Source organism: Delphinapterus leucas, chromosome X (genome assembly GCF_059928025.1).
Source record: "Delphinapterus leucas isolate spDelLeu-1000000601 "Yukka" chromosome X, BTC_Dleu_Yukka2, whole genome shotgun sequence".
Taxonomy (NCBI): Eukaryota; Metazoa; Chordata; class Mammalia; order Artiodactyla; family Monodontidae; genus Delphinapterus; species Delphinapterus leucas.
The window spans coordinates 45,259,975-45,278,450 of record NC_143150.1 but is presented as its reverse complement, the minus strand read 5'-3'; the positions used below and the strand labels follow the sequence as shown (position 1 = coordinate 45,278,450).

Sequence of the window (18,476 nt, the reverse complement as noted above, 5' to 3'; positions counted from 1 at the left end):
AGTGAGAGGCCCGCGTACCGCAAAAAAAAAAAAAAAAAAAAGAAACTTAGGTTTCTCAAAGCTAATTTTTAAAACTCATAACCATCGATTTAGAGTTTTCCTAAATCCCTAAAACTCTCATTACATATAAAAACCAGGCTTGGAAGACTCTGACCATAGATCTCTACCACAAGCTATAGGTAGTGAGTACTTGGAACCTAAAGGAAGTGTCCATCAGAGAGGAACTTTGTGGAGTGAGAGAGGGGAGAAGAAGGGAAAACAACCAACCACATGTCTCCTGGCTCAAATCAATTCCTAGATTGAAACCCTACAGGGGGGTGGGTGTTGGTAATGACCAGATGAGTTATTGGAAAATCTCAGAGCACTGGGATTAGTTTCTCATTTCCCCAGGCACAAGCTTGGAAAAGTGTGAGGTCTGACATGCGACAGCACAAGTGGCAGAGTAGAAAAGGCTGAGAGATACAGGTGGTGGGAACATCCCCCATCACTCCCCTTACCTCCACAGGCCCTCCCTAGTTGAGAAAGTCACCAAATTCACCTACTATTTAATTTAAAGGCCTGGATAAATAAAAATACAGAATTCTGGATATATAGTTATGCATTGACAATTTCTCTTTGTGAGATGCAAATATTTATTCTGAGGGGGGTTGTGTGACATGTTATTTGGAGTGCTTATTTGTGGAAATAACTTGAGCCATCAAACTACCTTTCCTTCCTTCAAAATCATCCCATATCCAGATATCCAAGAACAAAGAACAATAGAATACTGATGGCTAGACTTAATGGAGACTTTGCCAGGGTTAAAGAAACATGATTGGATAAACCAGAAGAACCTGTTTGAACTACTCCTCCACTGCCGGGGGAGAGGGAGGAAGAAAATATAAAAGTAAAATGAAAGAAATGAAAGGTCTACAGGGAGAGTTCTAAGAAAAGAGCATTTGTGGAACAATAGGGCTTAATGCCTTGTCTTTTCCCCTTCCCTCCTCTTTATGAGTAATGATGCTGAGGCACTTGACCATCCCCCCTTTTCACTGTTGTTCCAAAGCAGCAGAAACCACAGATATGTCCAGTGTGCCGGCAGACAGGATAAGGACAGCAGAGTTGAAGTAGCATAGCATTGTAGGAGAGGTAAAGACCATGACCCTTCACAAAGCAACAAAAATAGACCCCAAAAGAAATGTGAAAGATCATTACGAAGAAAACTTCACTAAGTGACAAAAAGGATCAAAACAAATGTGCCTAGATGGGAAAATTGTAAAGTTGCCAATTAATCCATCAATGTAGCACATTTCAATCAAAACATTAAAACCAGATTCTGCAAAAAATGACATTAGTGTAATTAATTACACATTCAGAGAAAATTAAGGTACAAGGTCTACCTCAAACCAAATGTACACACGCACACAAACACACACCACTAACAGGTTAACAAAGGAACTTACTTTGAAAAGGAAACTATTTGTATTAGAAGGAAATATAGCCAAATGTTTTCTAATAACCTTGGGCTGTCCAAGACTATCCAAAGTAAAATAGAAATATAGAAGTTTAATAGGAAAATATTGATAGACACAGAAAATGTAAATTCCTGATTGACCAAATATATCACACAAAAGAAAAATAAAGGGAAGGGTTGAGAGAAACCACGGTGAGCTCAACATGTAACAATAGCCATATTTCCAGTGTGGGTAATGACTACCATGTAAGTTGTTGAGCAAGTCTATATATAGAAAAAAACGTGCTTTGCCTCACAAAAATGAGGCAGTTTTGGTGAGGGAAGAAAACAGTCCCATCTCCCTTGGTGCTAAAGCAGGCAGGGCTGGGGGTTCCTAAGTTTCCTGTGGGCCAGAGCATGTCCTGAGAAGGTACCTGGGGCAGACGCCTGCTCACGGGCACCAACACAGCCTCCCTGCCAACACACGCACCCCACCTGCCAAGGCCACCCAGTGAGCAGAGGGTCCCCGAGTCAGTGAGGGGTTCCTGGGAGAAAGGGTTGTGCCCCAAGAGGAATTCCACAGCAGGAAGCCACAGCGGGGATGCTCAGCTGGGTGCATGAAGGTCCCAGAATGCACCAATTATACCGTGAGAATGGAGTGATAAGTGGTGCTGGGTTAACAGGTTATCCATTTGGAAAAGGAGTCAGGAAATTCCAAGTATATCCCTGAGACAACCCTTTAAGTAGAAAGGTATGAAAGAATTAGGAAACCATATAGGAGACTCCTTTTGTAATTGGGAAGTGGGGAAGGCCGTCCTAAGCCACACGCAAAAGCAAGAGGCAATAAGGGAAAATGAGCCTTCAGGGGAAGAGGAGGTCGTGAGTAAAGTGAAGGGGGAAGTGACAGAGTGTAAGGTGATCCATGCAGCATGAGGAGCAGACAAGGGACTGACTGATGCCCCACAGGACTGTGCTGCAGTGCCCATCACATCTTAGACCAACCGGTGGCCGCTAGGAGGAGGTGGGGGGCAGTGCTGCACACAGCTGTCACACTCCTAGCCAAAAGGTGCTGTGGTGGCCCAGCGTAGAGACCGACTTGGTGAGGGCTGTGCCTGTCCCTGGTGACATTTCAAAGTGAGGGGATCGTGGTTGAAACTGCTCTGAGAGTGGCACTAAGGGCCCCCGTGGGGATGCATTGTGTGAGACTGGGTGTACCAGCTGGGAAGCTGGATGTCTGCAACCTTGCCTGCACTTATGGCAGGGAGAGGTGCAGTGGGGGGTCAAATAACAAAATTCCCAGGAGATGTAGCAGGCTGGGAGTTAGTGCAGAGATCAGTACCTACAGGCACAAAGTGTAGACAAGATAATGAGATGAAGAAGAAGGGAATCCAAGGCCCTTTCTGGAGCTGGAGGGCAGTCTGTGGAGGCAGTTCCAGATTTACCAAAGAGACAGCTTCGGCTAGGGCGGCCCCATCAAGGCAGGCATCTCCCCACAGAGCGTGACAAGCTCAAGCTTTGATGACCTTGTCTAATGTTTGCCATGGGGAAACCTGGCAAGAAGCTCATTTGGTTGCAGAAGAGAGGTGGGTTAGTTTGTGCTTGGTGGTCCCCTGCTGTTTCATTTTTGAATTAAGCATGGGCGGAGGCACCTTAGTCTTTCCAGTGCTGAAAGCCTCTGAATGTCTTAATCAGGCCCTGACTGGCAGGCATGCGCCCCGCCCCCTGCGCCCCCCCTCCACGCCCCCCTCTGAAGTCCCCCTCCGCACCCCGGTAGTAGGCAGAACTGGGCTCCTGCCCTGGCACAGCAACCAACAAAGGGATGAAGGGCAGACCAGAGCCCTGTGCTTCCACACGCAGGGAGTGTTTTCGGGAGGGCAGTGCCAGCAAATGGAGAAGGGGCTCTTGACTTGGGCCAAGACCACACCGTGGAGACACATCAATGCTGGCAGGCTGCCCTGTGACAGAATTGCTCAGGAGATGGGCAGAAGGTCTCCGAGGCCCTCCCTGCGATAGGAGTCAGCTGTGGCCTGAAAGTGCCAAATGCCTGCCTCGGAGATGGTGGACCTACTACCTGTGGCAGGACTCAAAACGGGGGACTCGGCAGAGTGCAGAGCAGGAGGGAAGCACGTGTTAATTTGGGACCCCGAGCCAGGAGGAAGGAGAAATGCTCTGCCTTTGGGCTGAGATTACAGAGGCTGAGCAGTAAGGTGTCGCTGAAGACACCATCGGCCAGCAGGCTCCACTGGGACAAGTGGATGCAGGGCTGCCCGCAGGGCAATCCTGCGTGGGAAACAGACTGCCCAGCCCACCTGAGGCTGGCTTGGGAGAAAGGGGGGACCACGTTAGCAGCTCTTTGGAAACAAGACAGAGCCCCAGAGCCAGCAAACAAAGCCCCAGCGGGGTGAACGTTGCTGGGGGTGTGATGTTGCAGCAACCACAGTCACATGCTGGCCCATCAAGGCAGCAGGGCCTGGGAAGGGGCAGAGTCCCTGGCAGGCACCCGTGACTACTAGTCAGCCCAAACTGTGGGGTGGATGAGTACAAGCAGGAGAGTGGCAACCCACCTGCTCCCCAAACTCCAGGAGAAGGGAGGAAAAAATTGAAAAAAAAAACCTAAAAATTTGAAATAAAACTATGCTCTATATGGAGGAGGGCAGTCAGAAGGCAGAGCACTTGTACACAGCTGATGCCCAGGGAGCAGTGGCCCAGAGTCACATCCCAGGGAGACCAGGAGAGGGCACCGAGCTCAGAAGCAGCACCGCCCAAAGGAAGCTTCTTGTCCCTTCTGTTAGCCAGGGCTTTGAGGAAGAGAACCATTTCACGACACATCAGAAACACGCAGGGAACCTGGCTTTGGTGATGCAGGGGCTGAGGCTTGCTGGGAGGGGTCTGTAAATGTTGGGAGAGGGTGGTGGAATGAGTTGCCCAGATTCATGGAGTGGTTCGGTGTGCAGGGCTGTGTTCTTCCTTTCCTCCAAGGGGTGCCAGGGGCTTGGATGGAGGGCATGAATATGTCTCCTGATGGATGGACCAGCCATGGCCATGCCACGCCCCTCAGCATCTGCTCTCCCACCCCTTCGGGGATCCACGGAGGCCTCCACTGTCCCCTTCCTGGATCCCACAGAAGTACCAGGGATAGGGCAGAAAGGAGGTTCTGCCTTTCCTTGGCCAGAGGAAGCAACGGCCAAGCCTTTTCACTCGGCCAGGAATTTGAGCTTGGCATCCCAAGGAAGGGAGGGGGCCTGGAAGTAGGTTTCACAGCTGCTTCTCAGGAGAGAGAACAACACAAAGCAGGCACTCAGCAAGTAGCAACTGTTACTGCTATAACTGTGCACTAACTTGTGCAGGGATGGGTTGCCCTGTGGCCCCCAAGGATGTGTAGACAAAACCTCAAGCATACTGACCTTCCTCTCGAAGAGGCCAGCAGGCGAGGAAAGACAACTTCATCGAGGGAAGGATTCCTCTGCATCAGGCACTGTGCTGCCTGCTTCACAGGTGCTGTCTCCTTTAGTCCTCCCAACAGTCCTTCTTAATTCCACCCTCCACCCCATTCCCCTGCCCCCGCCCCGCCCCCAGCCCCTTCTGGAAGCTTATCCTGAACCCTGCAGCCCATCTCTTCCACTGCCTCCTGTGGGCACTGCTAGGCGGACATTCTTCAGGAGCAAACGCCCCAGTTAGTTAGCACTGATCATGTATTTTGGGCTTCCTCTTCACGCAGACTATAAACTCAAAGACAAGTACCATGTTCTCGTTTTTGCCAGCTAAAGCACACAGCTTTATTGGTGATACATAAAAATGCAGACTTGGTGGATGAGGCTGAGTCAGTACAACTCATAGAAGGGGAGTGTACATTTTTTGCTGAATAGGTTTACCATCCATAGGCTCGTGAAGAAAAGAGAGTAAATGAAAAAGAATTCAACCTACGCAGCAACCAATGCATTTTCGGCACAAGCTCCCATATGGGCCTGGTCTCCACAAGACGGTCCAGCTTAGACAGGGAGACCACCACAGGCAAGGCATCCCTTGTCGGGCTAGAAAATGTTGTCCTTTCACCACACAGCTGAAATGATCCCTTTACCACAGGAAGAAGGCCGCAAGGGAGCAATTTACAATGCGCACTGCCTGCAGACTGCAAAACCAAGAGGTTACTCAAAGCTCTGTGGGAGCCCCTGCCTGGCCAACAAGAGAGTGGTCCTGGATTTAGCAAGTGTAACTTTCACCCAGAGATATGGCTATTGGCTAAGGCTGGATCTTCAATAGCACCCACTGCAGAGTCTTTGATTGAGAACACAAGTGTGTGGTTCACTGATCGGGTTTTGGTTCGGGGTGGATCAGTCCCATCCTGTTGGAGGGGGCCATTTAAGAGGCCGGGATTTCTGGGAGAAGCTGTCTGTTTGCGTTCCTGATAAAGAGGGACAGGAAGGAGAGCAACATCTGGGCTCCCAGCAACTCCCCCGCCAAGACTGGCTTTTCAGACAAACCCATCAAGGGTTTCACAACGTGCCCCTCAGCACATTCACTTCCCTCTGGTATCAAAGGAAACTTCAAGTCTGAAACGGACTTGGCAAGCATGTTATTAATAACTGTCATGATTATTAACAAATTTAATCCGGCCTGCTGCAGAAATGAGTTGCAGCAAAGTGACACAGTCTCCCGACACACTTCGTTGATGTACATCTTAATCTGGCCCTGATTTTCAACACTGGCTTTCAAGTTATCCAGGGCACAGAAAGCCTCAACAGCAGGGTCGGGAATAGGGATCGTGTTTCCAGCAATGGAGAGGCTGGCCAAATGACTATTGATATCGTGGCTAAATGAAAAACCAGTGTCCCTGGGCTGAGCTAACAACACTTTTCCCTGAATGAAAGGGCACTTGGAGAGGCCAAGAACACAACTGAAATTTTTAAAGCTTTGAGCACTCCAAGTATTTTTACGTTCATAAGGGAATGGGCGCTGTTTTACCGGATGTGTTCGGTTGGCCTTGCCCCCACCTGAAGGCCTGTCCTCGGTGCCACCAGGGGCCCCAGGTTCATTCCAATCCCCATCCTCACTCCAGGGCCGAGCCATAGTTGTGAAATCAAACCAAATCTCGGGCTCCTCCTCATCAAGCTCCTGTTCATCATCCCATTCCTCTTCCTCCTCCTCCAACTTCTCACTGTCATCTCTTCCTATGGTTAGTTTGTAAACGCAGTAGCAGGCACCTGCCCCAATCATCAGTCCTGCTGCCATCCAACCCACTTCCCGAGCCCGGCCCATGCTCAGGTCCGTGCCAGCCTGGGGGCAGGAAAGGAGAGGGCCTTGCTCCACCTGAATGAAGAGTGTTCTTAAGGCTCCACCTGAATGATGGTGCAGGGGAGACGTCTTCAGTCTATATCCCAGGCTCCTGAGGCTCTCTTGTGATGAATCTATGGGTGAAAAATAATATTAGGACTTTGGGCTGTGCCTGGATTTGTGCCTCACCAGGCAGACAGAGTGGAGTTTGAGTTCTGGTTGAGAGAGGTGGATTATTTGGCAACTATTTCTTTGTTCTTTTCTGTCATCCTCTGTCTACCCTCAGGACCGACCATTTCTCTTCCAGGGCCTACAGAGAAGGGCAGGAGGTGGGGCTGGGCTGTGACAGCCAGGAGGGTGACAGGAGAGGCTAACCCTCAGGTAGTCTCCTCCACCACACCCCACCCCCAAAGACTCAGAGGCAGTCTCTCCCACCAACCTCTACCAAAGTCAGGTAAATTCCTTCTCCTTCTCTTGTCTTCTGTGGTCAGTGCGCCTTCCACAGTGATTGACGGACAGACAGTCTGGCAGAAGGACAGATGGAAAGACAGCCGCCTTTGGGGAAGTGAAAGTGTAGTGGATGGATCAGTACTGAGAACACAGGTCCCAGTACCCGCTTTTCTGAATTTCCAGCCTTTGAGTTTAAAATATTTCTCACACCCTCCTGACTTTCCTAACGCGGGCTTCCCCGCCCCACCCCCCTTGGCGTCCGCCATTTCCCCAGCAAAGGCCGCCACACCCCTTTCCCTGCACTGAAATGGGAGGGGGTGTGGAGAAAGAAGGGGCCGGGAGGGGGCGACTCGGACCCGGCCCGCACCGATCCCAGCACCCCCTCTGCGCCATCCCCACCGCCACCCCCACCCAGGGGCCAGGGCTCATCCCACCTTCACACCGACCTGCACGGTCCCAAGGCACTTTGGTCCTTCGCTCGCCGCGACTTTCCCCAGCGACCTACTGGCCAACAGATCTACAAACCTGCAGACAGACGGGGGACCGAGGGGACGGAGTGCTTGGTGGACGGAGCAGCACTCGGGACACGAGTGCCCTGATTGTGGAACCTTTCTTTCCTCGGAGTCTCTGTACCAGCCATTCACTCCCCTCACCCGCCGCCCGAAGTCCGCCAGTTCTCTCTACTAAAATGGGCATGGGGGGGGGGCGGCGGTATTTAGAAAGTAGGCGAGAAGGGGACACAGCCCCCATCGGCCCGAACGTGGATCCGTGGCGCTCTTGGCCTTCTCCCATCCCATCTCCCTCCAAGCAGAGCCCACGCTCATACCGATCTGCACGGTCCGGGGCTACTTTCCTTCTTCCCTCACACGCCTGCAGTGTGACAGGGGGCTGGTACCCAGACGGAGGCGACTAGCAGTACTTCTGCTCTAGGCAGCTCTTGGTCACGTGACGACCACGTCACCAGTGAGCTCTGGCCCCCAATTTCCACTCCCACAAGCAGTGCGGCAGGCGCCAGCCTGCCCCGTACCTCCCCCCATCACACTGGGCCCTGTCACTCTTTTCCTCTGTAACAATACCAGAAACCAGAAGTGACCATGGCTCTCTGGTGTTTGCCTTTGCCTTTCTCTAATTACAGGAAGGGCAGCATCTTTTCCTGGGTCTATCATTACTTATACTTCTTTTTGGGGAAATGTCTTATCCTTTCCTTGGCTCTGAAGCTCCTGTCCTCTCTTTCTTAATTTTTACCCTTTCCCACAACCAGTCTCTGCACCAAAATTAAGCGGAGGGGCGGGGAAGAAAAGCCGAAGTAGCAGTGAGATTTTTGTTATTATTTTTAATATATTTATGTTCGCTTTCGTCGGCCCTTCCTTTTTTTATTGATTCAAGCTACACTATTTTGTAATCAGAAAATACAAATATATATATGTATCTATAACAAGATTTCCTAGTTAATAAGGAGGCCTCATCGATTTAAGCTAATTTATACCACACTGAAAATATTTTCTTCTGACTGCACAGGAAATAGCAGCTTTCAAGCAGTATATTAAAATTTAAAAACATACATTACAAACAAAGCCAGTGTGCTTTCAATATGATTTATAAATTGATGGATAAAATGAATCTATAGTGAAGTGGTCAGTGCTTTAATTGTGACCAGTTTCGTTAAGTGAACCCCTATCCCTTCTTCCTGGCTGAACTCCTGGTGTTAGGCGTCACACGATTGAGATCATCAGAGGGGACTGCTGGATGGCTTTCATTCTGGCTTCAAAGGACAGACTTTCTGCAGACCCCAAATTTAGATGAATCTTACAAATTAGTAACTTCACAGATGAGCTTGCTTTTCATTCAAATGTCTTTATTTAAATCTATTCTGAAGTTTCATGGTGTAACCCATAAATCATCCAGAAATTAGAGGATTCCCTGCTATCCCATTGATGAAAATGAGACTTGGTAGGTGGAATTTTCATTTCATCATTACACTGGAGAAATATCTCTGGTATCTGTCATTCGTGCACTGTATGTCCCCCTAGCAGCGGCTAGTGTCCAGCATTTTCCAGTGGAAATAGTAGTTAGAGTCTGTGGGTGACTGTAAATCACTGTGACAACCCTTGAGATCCGTCATTTTTCTCTCACAAAAGGCACGGTTTACAGGATCCCAAGCAGTCGCCAGGGGAAAGAGTCCTTTCCATTCCCTGCCTTCTGTTACAATTTTACTGCACCACCCATACAAGCCCCTCAGAATAATCCCAGAACTCAGGGACAAAGTATGCAGAACTTAGTCCCCAGACATTCAGCTGTCCCCGGTGGGGAGTCATACTCTAAATATAGTCCCTTCAGGCAGCCTCTTTCTTAGAACGCTGAAATCTGACACCCCAGCAGGAAGCTCCCTGTGTGAGGGGCCCCAGTGTGGGGGAGGCCCTTTCAGGAGGTGAGCCAGGAAGCCCAGAGTGCCTTGCTGGTGAAAATTCAGAAGTCAAGAGCATGTCACAACTTTCTGGTCTTCCTCAAACTTTTATATACCAAACAAACCAGTATTACAGCTCATCTCTCTAAACCCCTACCTCATTTGTTTTGCCATCATCTCCTTACACCATTCTTTTCATTGCCCTTTATTTGCTTCTCTGAGGCAAGTGAATTCTATTTATGAAACCTTACTAACGGAACTCGCAGATTCAACTGTTATCATTCAATCTTTGGCTGCTAAGAACTTATATAAGTGGCTTTTATTTATTTTGAATATATACATTAGAAAGAACTAAGGAGTATGTAAAGCTTAAAAGAGGCAGGTGCTTCAGTGTCATTGACGTGGCTTTCCAATAAGAACTCATTCTCATAACTCAGCCAGCCTTCAAGGACAAAAGCTCCACTCTTACCGCTCCTCATTAGTAAAAAATATCTCTCCCCTTTGGTATATTTTTCACTTATTCCACTGTATAACCCCTGACCATCATTCTCCCAGGCTGTCAGACCTTTTCTGTTTGGATCCACTCCCTCTCTTAAACTTCCTAAACCCCATGGGAATGATAACACTTTCAGTTCTCTTACTTTGTAATTTTGATCCACAATTCCTACCAAGGAACCTGGAGACTAGCATTTTTTAAAAAATTATTTTATTTATTTTTGGCTGCGTTGGGTCTTCATTGCTGCACGCGGGCTTTCTCTAGTTGCGGCGAGTGGGGGCCACTCTTCCTTGCGGTGCACAGGCTTCTCACTGCGGTGGCTTCTCTTATTGCAGAACACGGGCTCTAGGCACGGGGGCTTCAGTAGTTGTGGCTCGTGGGCTCTAGAGCGCAGGATCAGTAGTTGTGGCGCCCAGGCTTAGTTGCTCCACGGCATGTGGGATCTTCCCAGACCAGGGCTAGAACCCTTATCCCCTGCACTGGCAGGCAGATTCTTAACCACTGCGCCACCAGGGAAGCCCGAGACTAGCATTTAAAATCTACTTTTCTCTCCGTTATAAATCCACCAACAAATATTTATTTAAGGACATGCTATTTGCCTGACATAATATTTCAACAGCAAAAATGGAAAATCCTTAAGCAGTTCTTCAGACAAGCCTTCAAAAGACTATGTGAAGCCACTGCCAAAAAGAACCTTTTGGCTTAAATCAGTATATGGTCACATGTGATGTGTGATTTATAAAGTATCCAAAAACAGAAAAGGATCAGCAGATGGTAACACTAATGGAATTTTGGAGGGTGAAAGAAAAAAATAAATTATAGAAGATTGTTATCTTAAAAAGCTATATTACTTTTTGTATTGTGTTATTTGTTTTTGTGTTGTGTGTTAGTTAATTTTGTTTAATTGCAAGCAACAGAAAGCAAACCTGTTTAACTTAAACGAATGTTGAAGACCAGCATCAGCTCTGAGGTGTCTAGGTAGAAGGAATTGATATATGGTCTTTTCAGGATGCCATACTTCCACTGATTTTTGGTTTTCTATCTCTGCTCAAGGTTTAAATTTCAGTAAGAGAGTATTGAGTTGGTCTGTTTTGGGCACAATGCCCACCCTTTTGCTGGGGAAAATGACAGGGCATGTAAAATGTAAAATGCACTTCCTTTCTTTTCCCAGAGAGAAATGTAAACTGTTTCAGATGTTATTGTTGATTTGCAGGAGCCCTTTAACTACTTTGGATATGAATCCTTTGTTCAGCTGTAACTGAGGTGCTGAGGGCCTATTTGCCACAGCATGCTTTAGTTTTCACTTTCACATTAAGTGAACTTTATAGAGGTACAATTCTGAAATGGTGACGCACAAGGCTGTCTTCTAAGCTAAAGCTACTTGGCTTCCCTGACAAGATTGTAGACAAGGTTGCATCTACAGTTCAGTCTTGTCCTCATCCCTTCATGATCAATACCTGATTTTGTCTGTACGATGAGAGCAGATGCCTCTGTCAAGGAAAGACTCCCATTCATAGAGACATATATAAATCTATATCTGAATGCCCAAACCCATGGATCTTTGCATTCTCTCCATGTAAGAAGGCCACAAGGGAAGCTAAGTCTCACAAAGGAATGACAACTGAAAAATTTATCCTGAGAAATACAACCTTCAGGGGTACTAGAGGTTTCTGTCAGTTTTACCAGCTCATTCTCTCCCTGTTGGCAAGCTACTCCTTGGGAAGCCACAACCACAGAAGGTTGTGTGGTGAGCCTGAACTCAGAGCAAGGGCATTGGTGCATGTTAAGAAGTGTCTCTCAGCTAAGAAACTTGAAGTACACTTATGCATCACGGGGATGGCTCTGCCAAAGAAAGCTATTTTTTCCATTCATCTTCGCCAAGACTCCCTCTCCTCCAGACAGTGCTTGGGTGGGAACTATCAACACTTTCCTCTGACTCTCCTTTTCATATATTCCTGTGCTTAAATAAGCCCCCTTGCTGCACATGATCTTTCTCCAAATACAGAATCATATAGTTGATTTGGTTTCTGCTTACTAAATTTCAGTCATATCCTGTTCACCTTAAACGTACGCAGTGTTGTATATCAATTATATCTCATAAAACTGGAAGAAAAAAATAAATTTTAGTCATATCCTAGTACTGTCTTCCAGAAGTTACATCGATATGAATTTCCCTGGAGTTTTGCCTGTTCCCAAACTTCCCAGACTCTTGATTTACTCCCATATGGTCTGTGGATCTTAAAATTTATACTCAGATAATAAACTTATATCTTAAATATTAGGGCATATCCCACTGTAGACCCCGTGTTCTGACATTATTTTATTATTTTTCCCACTCTTAAATAGTTTTCTCATTGCTGACAGGTGAATCATTGAGTTCATCAAAGCAGTCAGTGAAAAGTTTTCACACTAATTGCTAGATTCCGAGTTCAGCAAATTTTATCTTGGTCTCAGTGTTCCTCTAACACCTATTTCATTTAAAGATGATACTATTTGTATATTTTGTAATGTTCTTTGTCTGCCACTCACTTTGTCAGTGTGCGTGCCCCTCTATCTAACAGACATCCACGACATAGTTGTGATTTCTACTCAACCTTTTCTGTGTCACTGGCTTCTGAGGTCTCCATGCCTCTTCCTTGCTAACTGATGGGAGTAAAAGTCTACTGTTTAGAAGATTGGCCTAGTCAGAAGATTTATGTATCCTCAGACACACTGATGAGCTCATTCAGGATTGTGTTATGTGCTAGGCCCCAGAAGACATTAAGATTGCTTTGAGTGAAGTGTGTAACACTCCCTGCAAGTGAGAAAATGTGGGACTTTTGGAGGCCATCACCCAACATCACTCTCCAACTCCCACTCTTTTTTTTTCTCAAATGAAAATAGCTTTACAGCAATTCTTTTCTCATAAAAAGAATGTAGGCTGGGGGTGGGAGAGGGCAGAACTGAAAGAACAAAAAAGCATTAAGAAAGAAAAAACCACACTCACTCCAGGTCTCCTTTTCTGATGGCTTTTTCTTTTCAGATCTGGGACTAGATTTCAGAGGAAACGGTAGACATTTGTAGCTGGAAGGTGGGGAGGTGGAAGGAGAGGTTGCTGCCCCAGGAGCCTAGGGAAGGAAGAGGCAATTTTTCAAAAAGTACAAGTGGCCAGTAACCCCAGGGGAAGATGCTGTCCCTTTCTGGTAATCAGAGGAAGGCAAACACAACTACAGGGAGATGGGATTAGCAAAGAAGAAAGAGTAACAAGGCCTGATGTGGGGGAGGGAATGGAGGGGGGCGGGCCCTCTTCTGCCGCACTGCTGGTGGGAGGGGAAATTGGGGACCCGAGTTGGTGGATGACGTAGCTCTCACGTGACCAAGAGCTGACGTGTGCAGAAGTCCTTCTTGTTCTGGTCGTTGTTCCCGTCTGAGTACCAGCTCCCCATTGCCCTGAGGGCGAGCGGGCCTGCAGCAGAGGCAAGAAGGAGGAGGAGAAGGAAATTGTCCCGGATCCCTGCAGGTCAGTGCCTGGGAGATTCCAGAAGGTGGGGGTGGCCGAGTGCGCAGGGCGGAGACCGTCGCGAGTCCTGGGGCGCCTCCATCGTCTCTCCCACTTGCCGCCGGCTTTCCAAGACATCTGTCCCGCCCGCAGCCCATTTCGTTGCTGCGAAATGGTGAGCAGCGGGGTGTTTGGGGAGGAGCTCAGAGATTGGGAGGTGGGAATCTGGTGGAACCGAGGCCATAATCTGGAAAGGGAGCTGCGGCCTGGGTGTTTGCCCCCAGTACTCCAGGACAGTGCCGGCGGGGAAAGGCTGGACATGGGGAGGCGGGGGTGCAACGTGATGTGTCAGCAGAACCCCGAGAGGGGTTATAGTGGTGGGAAACCTTTGACAACCAGGCCTCCGAATTAGGAAAGAGTTTTCTGTTCTGGGGACCGGTCCGTCCACCAAGCACTCGGTAGCGGCTGTTTCCAGTTTTTCTGTGACTGTGTCTTCCTGACCATGGCTCTGTGTTTTGTGGGTCCGAGCCTCTCCTGGGTTGCCAGTCTTTCCGTAGGTTGCGGCACTACGCCAGGCTAGAGAAGAGGAAGGAAATTAACCCCGATCGGTGAAGGTCGATTTGAGGGTAAGACCAAATGGGGACCCTAACCGGGGCGGTGGTGGGGGTGGGGAGAAACCAGAGATGGCAATAATCTAGGTTGCGTTTGAGTCTGAGTGTGTTTCTTGCACTCCCGGGACTGTGGCGAAATGGCGTGCGATGTGTGTGTGTGTGTGTGTGCGCGTGTGTGTGCGAGCGCGCGCGCGTGTGTCGCGGGGGGTGGGGTGGGGGAGAATGACAGAAGGGAAACCTATCAGATAGTTTGTTCATAATCCTCTTCTCTCAACAGCATTTAGTCCCCATGTTTTCGATCTGTCATCCTGCAGGTCTGCTGTAGCAGGTGGCACCACTTGAAAAGAGGGAGGAAGTTTCCTCAGATCAGTAGAGGTCGGTGTGGGCGTGGGGGCTGCTTGGAATGGGGGAGGGGTTGGAAATCGCCCGCGGTTGGACAGGCTCACCCAATCCTACCTTATTTCCCTAACATCCCTCCCATTTCAGGCTAGGGAAGGGGCAGGCACATGCATGTTTTGGATGGCATAGAGAGGTTTTTTTTTTTTTTTTTTTTTTAAATCTGACAACCTAGATAGGTGAATCAGGAAAGCAAGGAATGAACAGTCAATCCATCAAGGCTTCAGTTCTCACTGGTTCTGGTCTCTCTGCAGATTGCAAGGGTTGTTGGGCGTGGCACACCTCCAGGGGAGGGAAGAAGGGGCAAACTGCCTGTCTGAAGGAGGTTAGTGCAAGGTGCCACTCCCTGGGAACACCCGAGGTTGGGGTGGCTGAGGGCCCAGCAGACTATGGGCTCCGTTGCCTTTATCTAGGCTTGGGGAGGGGGTGGACTGCGGAGGGTAGGGGGAGAGTGAAATGAGGAAAGAATTTGTTAACAATCTACATTTCCTGCCAAGAACTCATTTACTTATCCCTCTGTGCAACTCTCTGCATGGGACAACACAAGGAGAAGAGAAACTCAAACCCCTTTTCCTTCCTCCACCCCCTAAGGTCCGCCTCCAGAATCAGCTGTTGTGGCCTTGAAGAGGCTGAAGACAATCATCCTCCGAAGGCCTGCACCCAGGCCAGGCCCATAGCCCTCCTCCCCCAGCCTGTGACTACTCTGTTCCTTGGTCCCTGATATCGTCAGGGACGATTGCATGGGCTACGCCAGGAAAGTAGGCTGGGTGACCGCAGGACTGGTGATTGGGGCTGGCGCCTGCTATTGCATTTATAGACTGACCAGGGGAAGAAAACAGAACAAGGAGAAAATGGCTGAGGGCGGGTCTGGCGACATGGATGATGTTGGGGACTGTCCTGGGGCCAGGTACAATGACTGGTCTGATGATGATGATGACAACAGTGAGAACAAAGGTATAGTATGGTACCCACCTTGGGCCCGGATTGGGACTGAGGCTGGGACCAGAGCTAGGGCCAGGGCAAGGGCCAGGGCTACCCGGGCTCGTCGGGCCGTGCAGAAAAGGGCTTCCCCCAATTCAGATGATACTATTTTGTCCCCTCAAGAGTTGCAAAAAGTTCTTTGCTTGGTTGAGATGTCTGAAAAGCCTTATATTCTCGAAGCAGCTTTAATTGCCCTGGGTAACAATGCTGCTTACGCATTTAACAGAGATATTATTCGTGATCTGGGTGGTCTCCCGATTGTTGCAAAGATTCTCAATACTCGGGATCCCATAGTTAAGGAAAAGGCTTTAATTGTCCTAAATAACTTGAGTGTGAATGCTGAAAATCAGCGCAGGCTTAAGATATACATGAATCAAGTGTGTGATGACACAATCACTTCTCGCTTGAACTCATCTGTGCAGCTGGCGGGACTAAGATTGCTTACGAACATGACTGTTACTAATGAGTATCAGCACATGCTTGCTAATTCCATTTCAGACTTTTTTCGTTTATTTTCAGCAGGAAATGAAGAAACCAAATTTCAGGTTTTGAAACTCCTTTTGAATTTGGCTGAAAATCCAGCCATGACTAGAGAACTGCTCAGGGCCCAAGTACCATCTTCACTGGGTTCCCTCTTTAATAAGAAGGAGAACAAAGAGGTGATTCTTAAACTTCTGGTCATATTTGAGAACATAAATGACAATTTTAAATGGGAGGAAAATGAACCTACTCAGAATCAATTCAGCGAAGTTTCACTTTTTTTCTTTTTAAAAGAATTTCAAGTGTGTGCTGATAAGATTCTGGGGATAGAAAGCCATCATGATTTTTTGGTGAAAGTAAAAGTTGGAAAATTCATGGCCAAACTGGCTGAGCATATGTTCCCAAAGAGCCAGGAATAACTTCTTGATTTTGTAGTTTAGAAGCAACACACATTGTAAACTACTCCTTTTCTCCACCTTGTTTATATGGTAAAGGAATCCTTTCAGCTGCCAATTTTGAGTAATGAATATCATACTGTATCATCAACGCTGATATTTATCTGAGTTGGTCTTCAGGTCTAAGCTGGATGAATGAATATCACCACCTGTTCTGAAAACAAGTTTGTTGCTTTTTATCTCACTGCCTAGATTGAAATATTTTTACTATTTCTTCTGCATAAGTGACAGTGAACCAATTCGTCATAAATAAGCTCCCTCCTGTCATGGGCATTGACTTAATTTGTATATCATCAATAAAGTTGTGTGCTAATGCTGGAAAAAAAAGAAAGAAGTAAAAGAAACCATCCTTGTCTTTTGGTTTATAATCTAGTTGGAGAGATAAGAAACATACAAACAAAAAGATAACAATATCTCTAGCATATATTCATCGTCAAATATGTGCGTTCAGAGCACAGAGGAAGCAAAGGTTTCTGTGGGATACAATAGTCAGCTACAGATTTATGGAGGAAGTGGCCATTTAAAATAAGTCCTCTATGGGATAGGTAGTTAGGGCATTCCGTATGATGGGAGTGACGGGGGACTGGTGTGAGAAAGGCATGGAGGTAGGAAGTCTTCCTATGACAGTAAGGGGGAGACTAGTCTGCTTAGAGTGGAGAGTGTAAGGATGGGAAGTAAATAAATTTGGAAAACTGGCTGAAGCCAGTTTGTGGAGAACTGTTTGAATATTATCCCACTGAACGCTGAGAGCCAGTAAATAATTTTGACTAGAAAGAATAATTGGAATTCATATAAAAGTTCCTCTCTCACCCACTGTGCAGTGTGCTTGAGGGTGTGGCAAAATGGATCCTTTAAAACCCTGGTGGTAGGAATGAGCTTACACTGGCTCAAGGTTTGTGGAGGGCCATTTTGTAATACATATCATAAGCCTTAAAATACGTAAACCCTTTGTCCTGAAGAAATAATTGATTCATTGGCCAAAAACTGTATGTACAAGGCTGTTCATCCCAGCAATGTGTGAAATAGTAAAAATTGGAAACAACTTAAACAATTTAGCACACTGGATTGGTTAAATAAATTAAAGAATATTCACACGGTATAAGATAAATATGTCACTTGCAATCCATATTGCCAGGGAACGATATTCATCATGCATTGTTAAGTGAGAAAGGTAGGTTAGATAGCAGTATTCATAGTATGATTCCACTTTTTTGAGAATATAAGACGTTTAAGTAGACACTAAAAACTCTGGAATTACAGACATCCAAATAGTAACAGTGGTTATCTTTGGGTGGAAGCATAGAGTAATCTTTACCTTTTTACTTTTTATTCATCTATGTGTTCTTATTTATCTAAAACAAATACTGAGTTTTTCAAAAATTTTTGAAAAAGAAAAGTGTTGGGAATGGAGCAGGTGATTGGAGCATGTACTGAGTGGAAAAAATATTTAGATTAAACATGAGATGGGTTGAAGTTTTCTCTCTGAAATAATAGATGAGTGCTGAAGATGGGGCTCGTTGTGAGGATTAAATGAAGTAATACATGGGAAATACTTAGAATGTTCTGGCACATAGCAGTTAATTAAGAAAAGTGAGCACGCTTAATTCCCTGGAATTCAAGGTTGATAGCTTTTTTGGTTGACCTTTGTTTTGCTGGGGGCATTCTTCCACATGTCAGCATCATTTAATAAATAATAACAACAATAAAGTTTAGCACTTATTAAGTGACCACTGTGTAGAGTGATGTCATTCCTGCAAGGCAACTGTTACAGTAATTTCTCAAAGAAATAGGGTTTTCTTATTTCTAAGGACACAAAGTGTTTCATCAGACATGATCTCACCCGCCCTCACAACATATTCCTAGTCAGTTTGGAGATCTTATCCTGCTTTATACATGAGGCCAGGAAAGGGTAAAATGTCTGTTCAGTTATGATCTGGTTTTAGCCTCAGGCTTCCATATACTTACTCTAATGTTGCCTATAGTAGACAAAAGGACCAAGGACTGGTTAGCTTAAAGTTGTTG

At 46.9% G+C, this 18,476-nt stretch overlaps 2 protein-coding genes across 10 annotated transcripts; one reads left to right on the top strand and one right to left on the bottom strand.

The window, feature by feature from the left end:
* Positions 1–5,099: 5,099 nt before the first annotated feature.
* ARMCX6 (armadillo repeat containing X-linked 6) lies at positions 5,100–8,076 on the bottom strand. Of its 4 annotated transcripts, none has more exons than XM_022580751.2 (4): positions 7,980–8,076; positions 7,588–7,678; positions 7,143–7,258; positions 5,100–6,837 (listed from the first exon to the last, which is right to left on the bottom strand). In XM_022580751.2, exon 4 carries the CDS (start codon positions 6,686–6,688, stop codon positions 5,792–5,794), a length of 897 nt encoding a protein of 298 aa, XP_022436459.1. In that variant the 5' UTR covers positions 6,689–6,837; positions 7,143–7,258; positions 7,588–7,678; positions 7,980–8,076; the 3' UTR covers positions 5,100–5,791. The 4 variants fall into 4 exon arrangements, with proteins under 4 accessions (XP_022436459.1, XP_022436458.1, XP_022436460.1 ...); XM_022580750.2 differs by having other exon boundaries at positions 7,600–7,678; XM_022580752.3 differs by having other exon boundaries at positions 7,149–7,258; positions 7,600–7,678.
* A 5,344-nt stretch (positions 8,077–13,420) lies between these two features.
* Positions 13,421–18,181, top strand: ARMCX3 (armadillo repeat containing X-linked 3). 6 transcript variants are annotated; one of them, XM_022580742.3, is made up of 5 exons: positions 13,421–13,552; positions 14,078–14,157; positions 14,457–14,517; positions 14,793–14,863; positions 15,130–18,181. In XM_022580742.3, exon 5 carries the CDS (start codon positions 15,279–15,281, stop codon positions 16,416–16,418), a length of 1,140 nt encoding a protein of 379 aa, XP_022436450.1. In that variant the 5' UTR covers positions 13,421–13,552; positions 14,078–14,157; positions 14,457–14,517; positions 14,793–14,863; positions 15,130–15,278; the 3' UTR covers positions 16,419–18,181. The 6 variants fall into 6 exon arrangements, with proteins under 6 accessions (XP_022436450.1, XP_022436453.1, XP_022436455.1 ...); XM_022580745.3 differs by having other exon boundaries at positions 14,420–14,517; XM_022580744.2 differs by lacking the exon at positions 13,421–13,552 and adding an exon at positions 13,575–13,706.
* Positions 18,182–18,476: the final 295 nt, after the last annotated feature.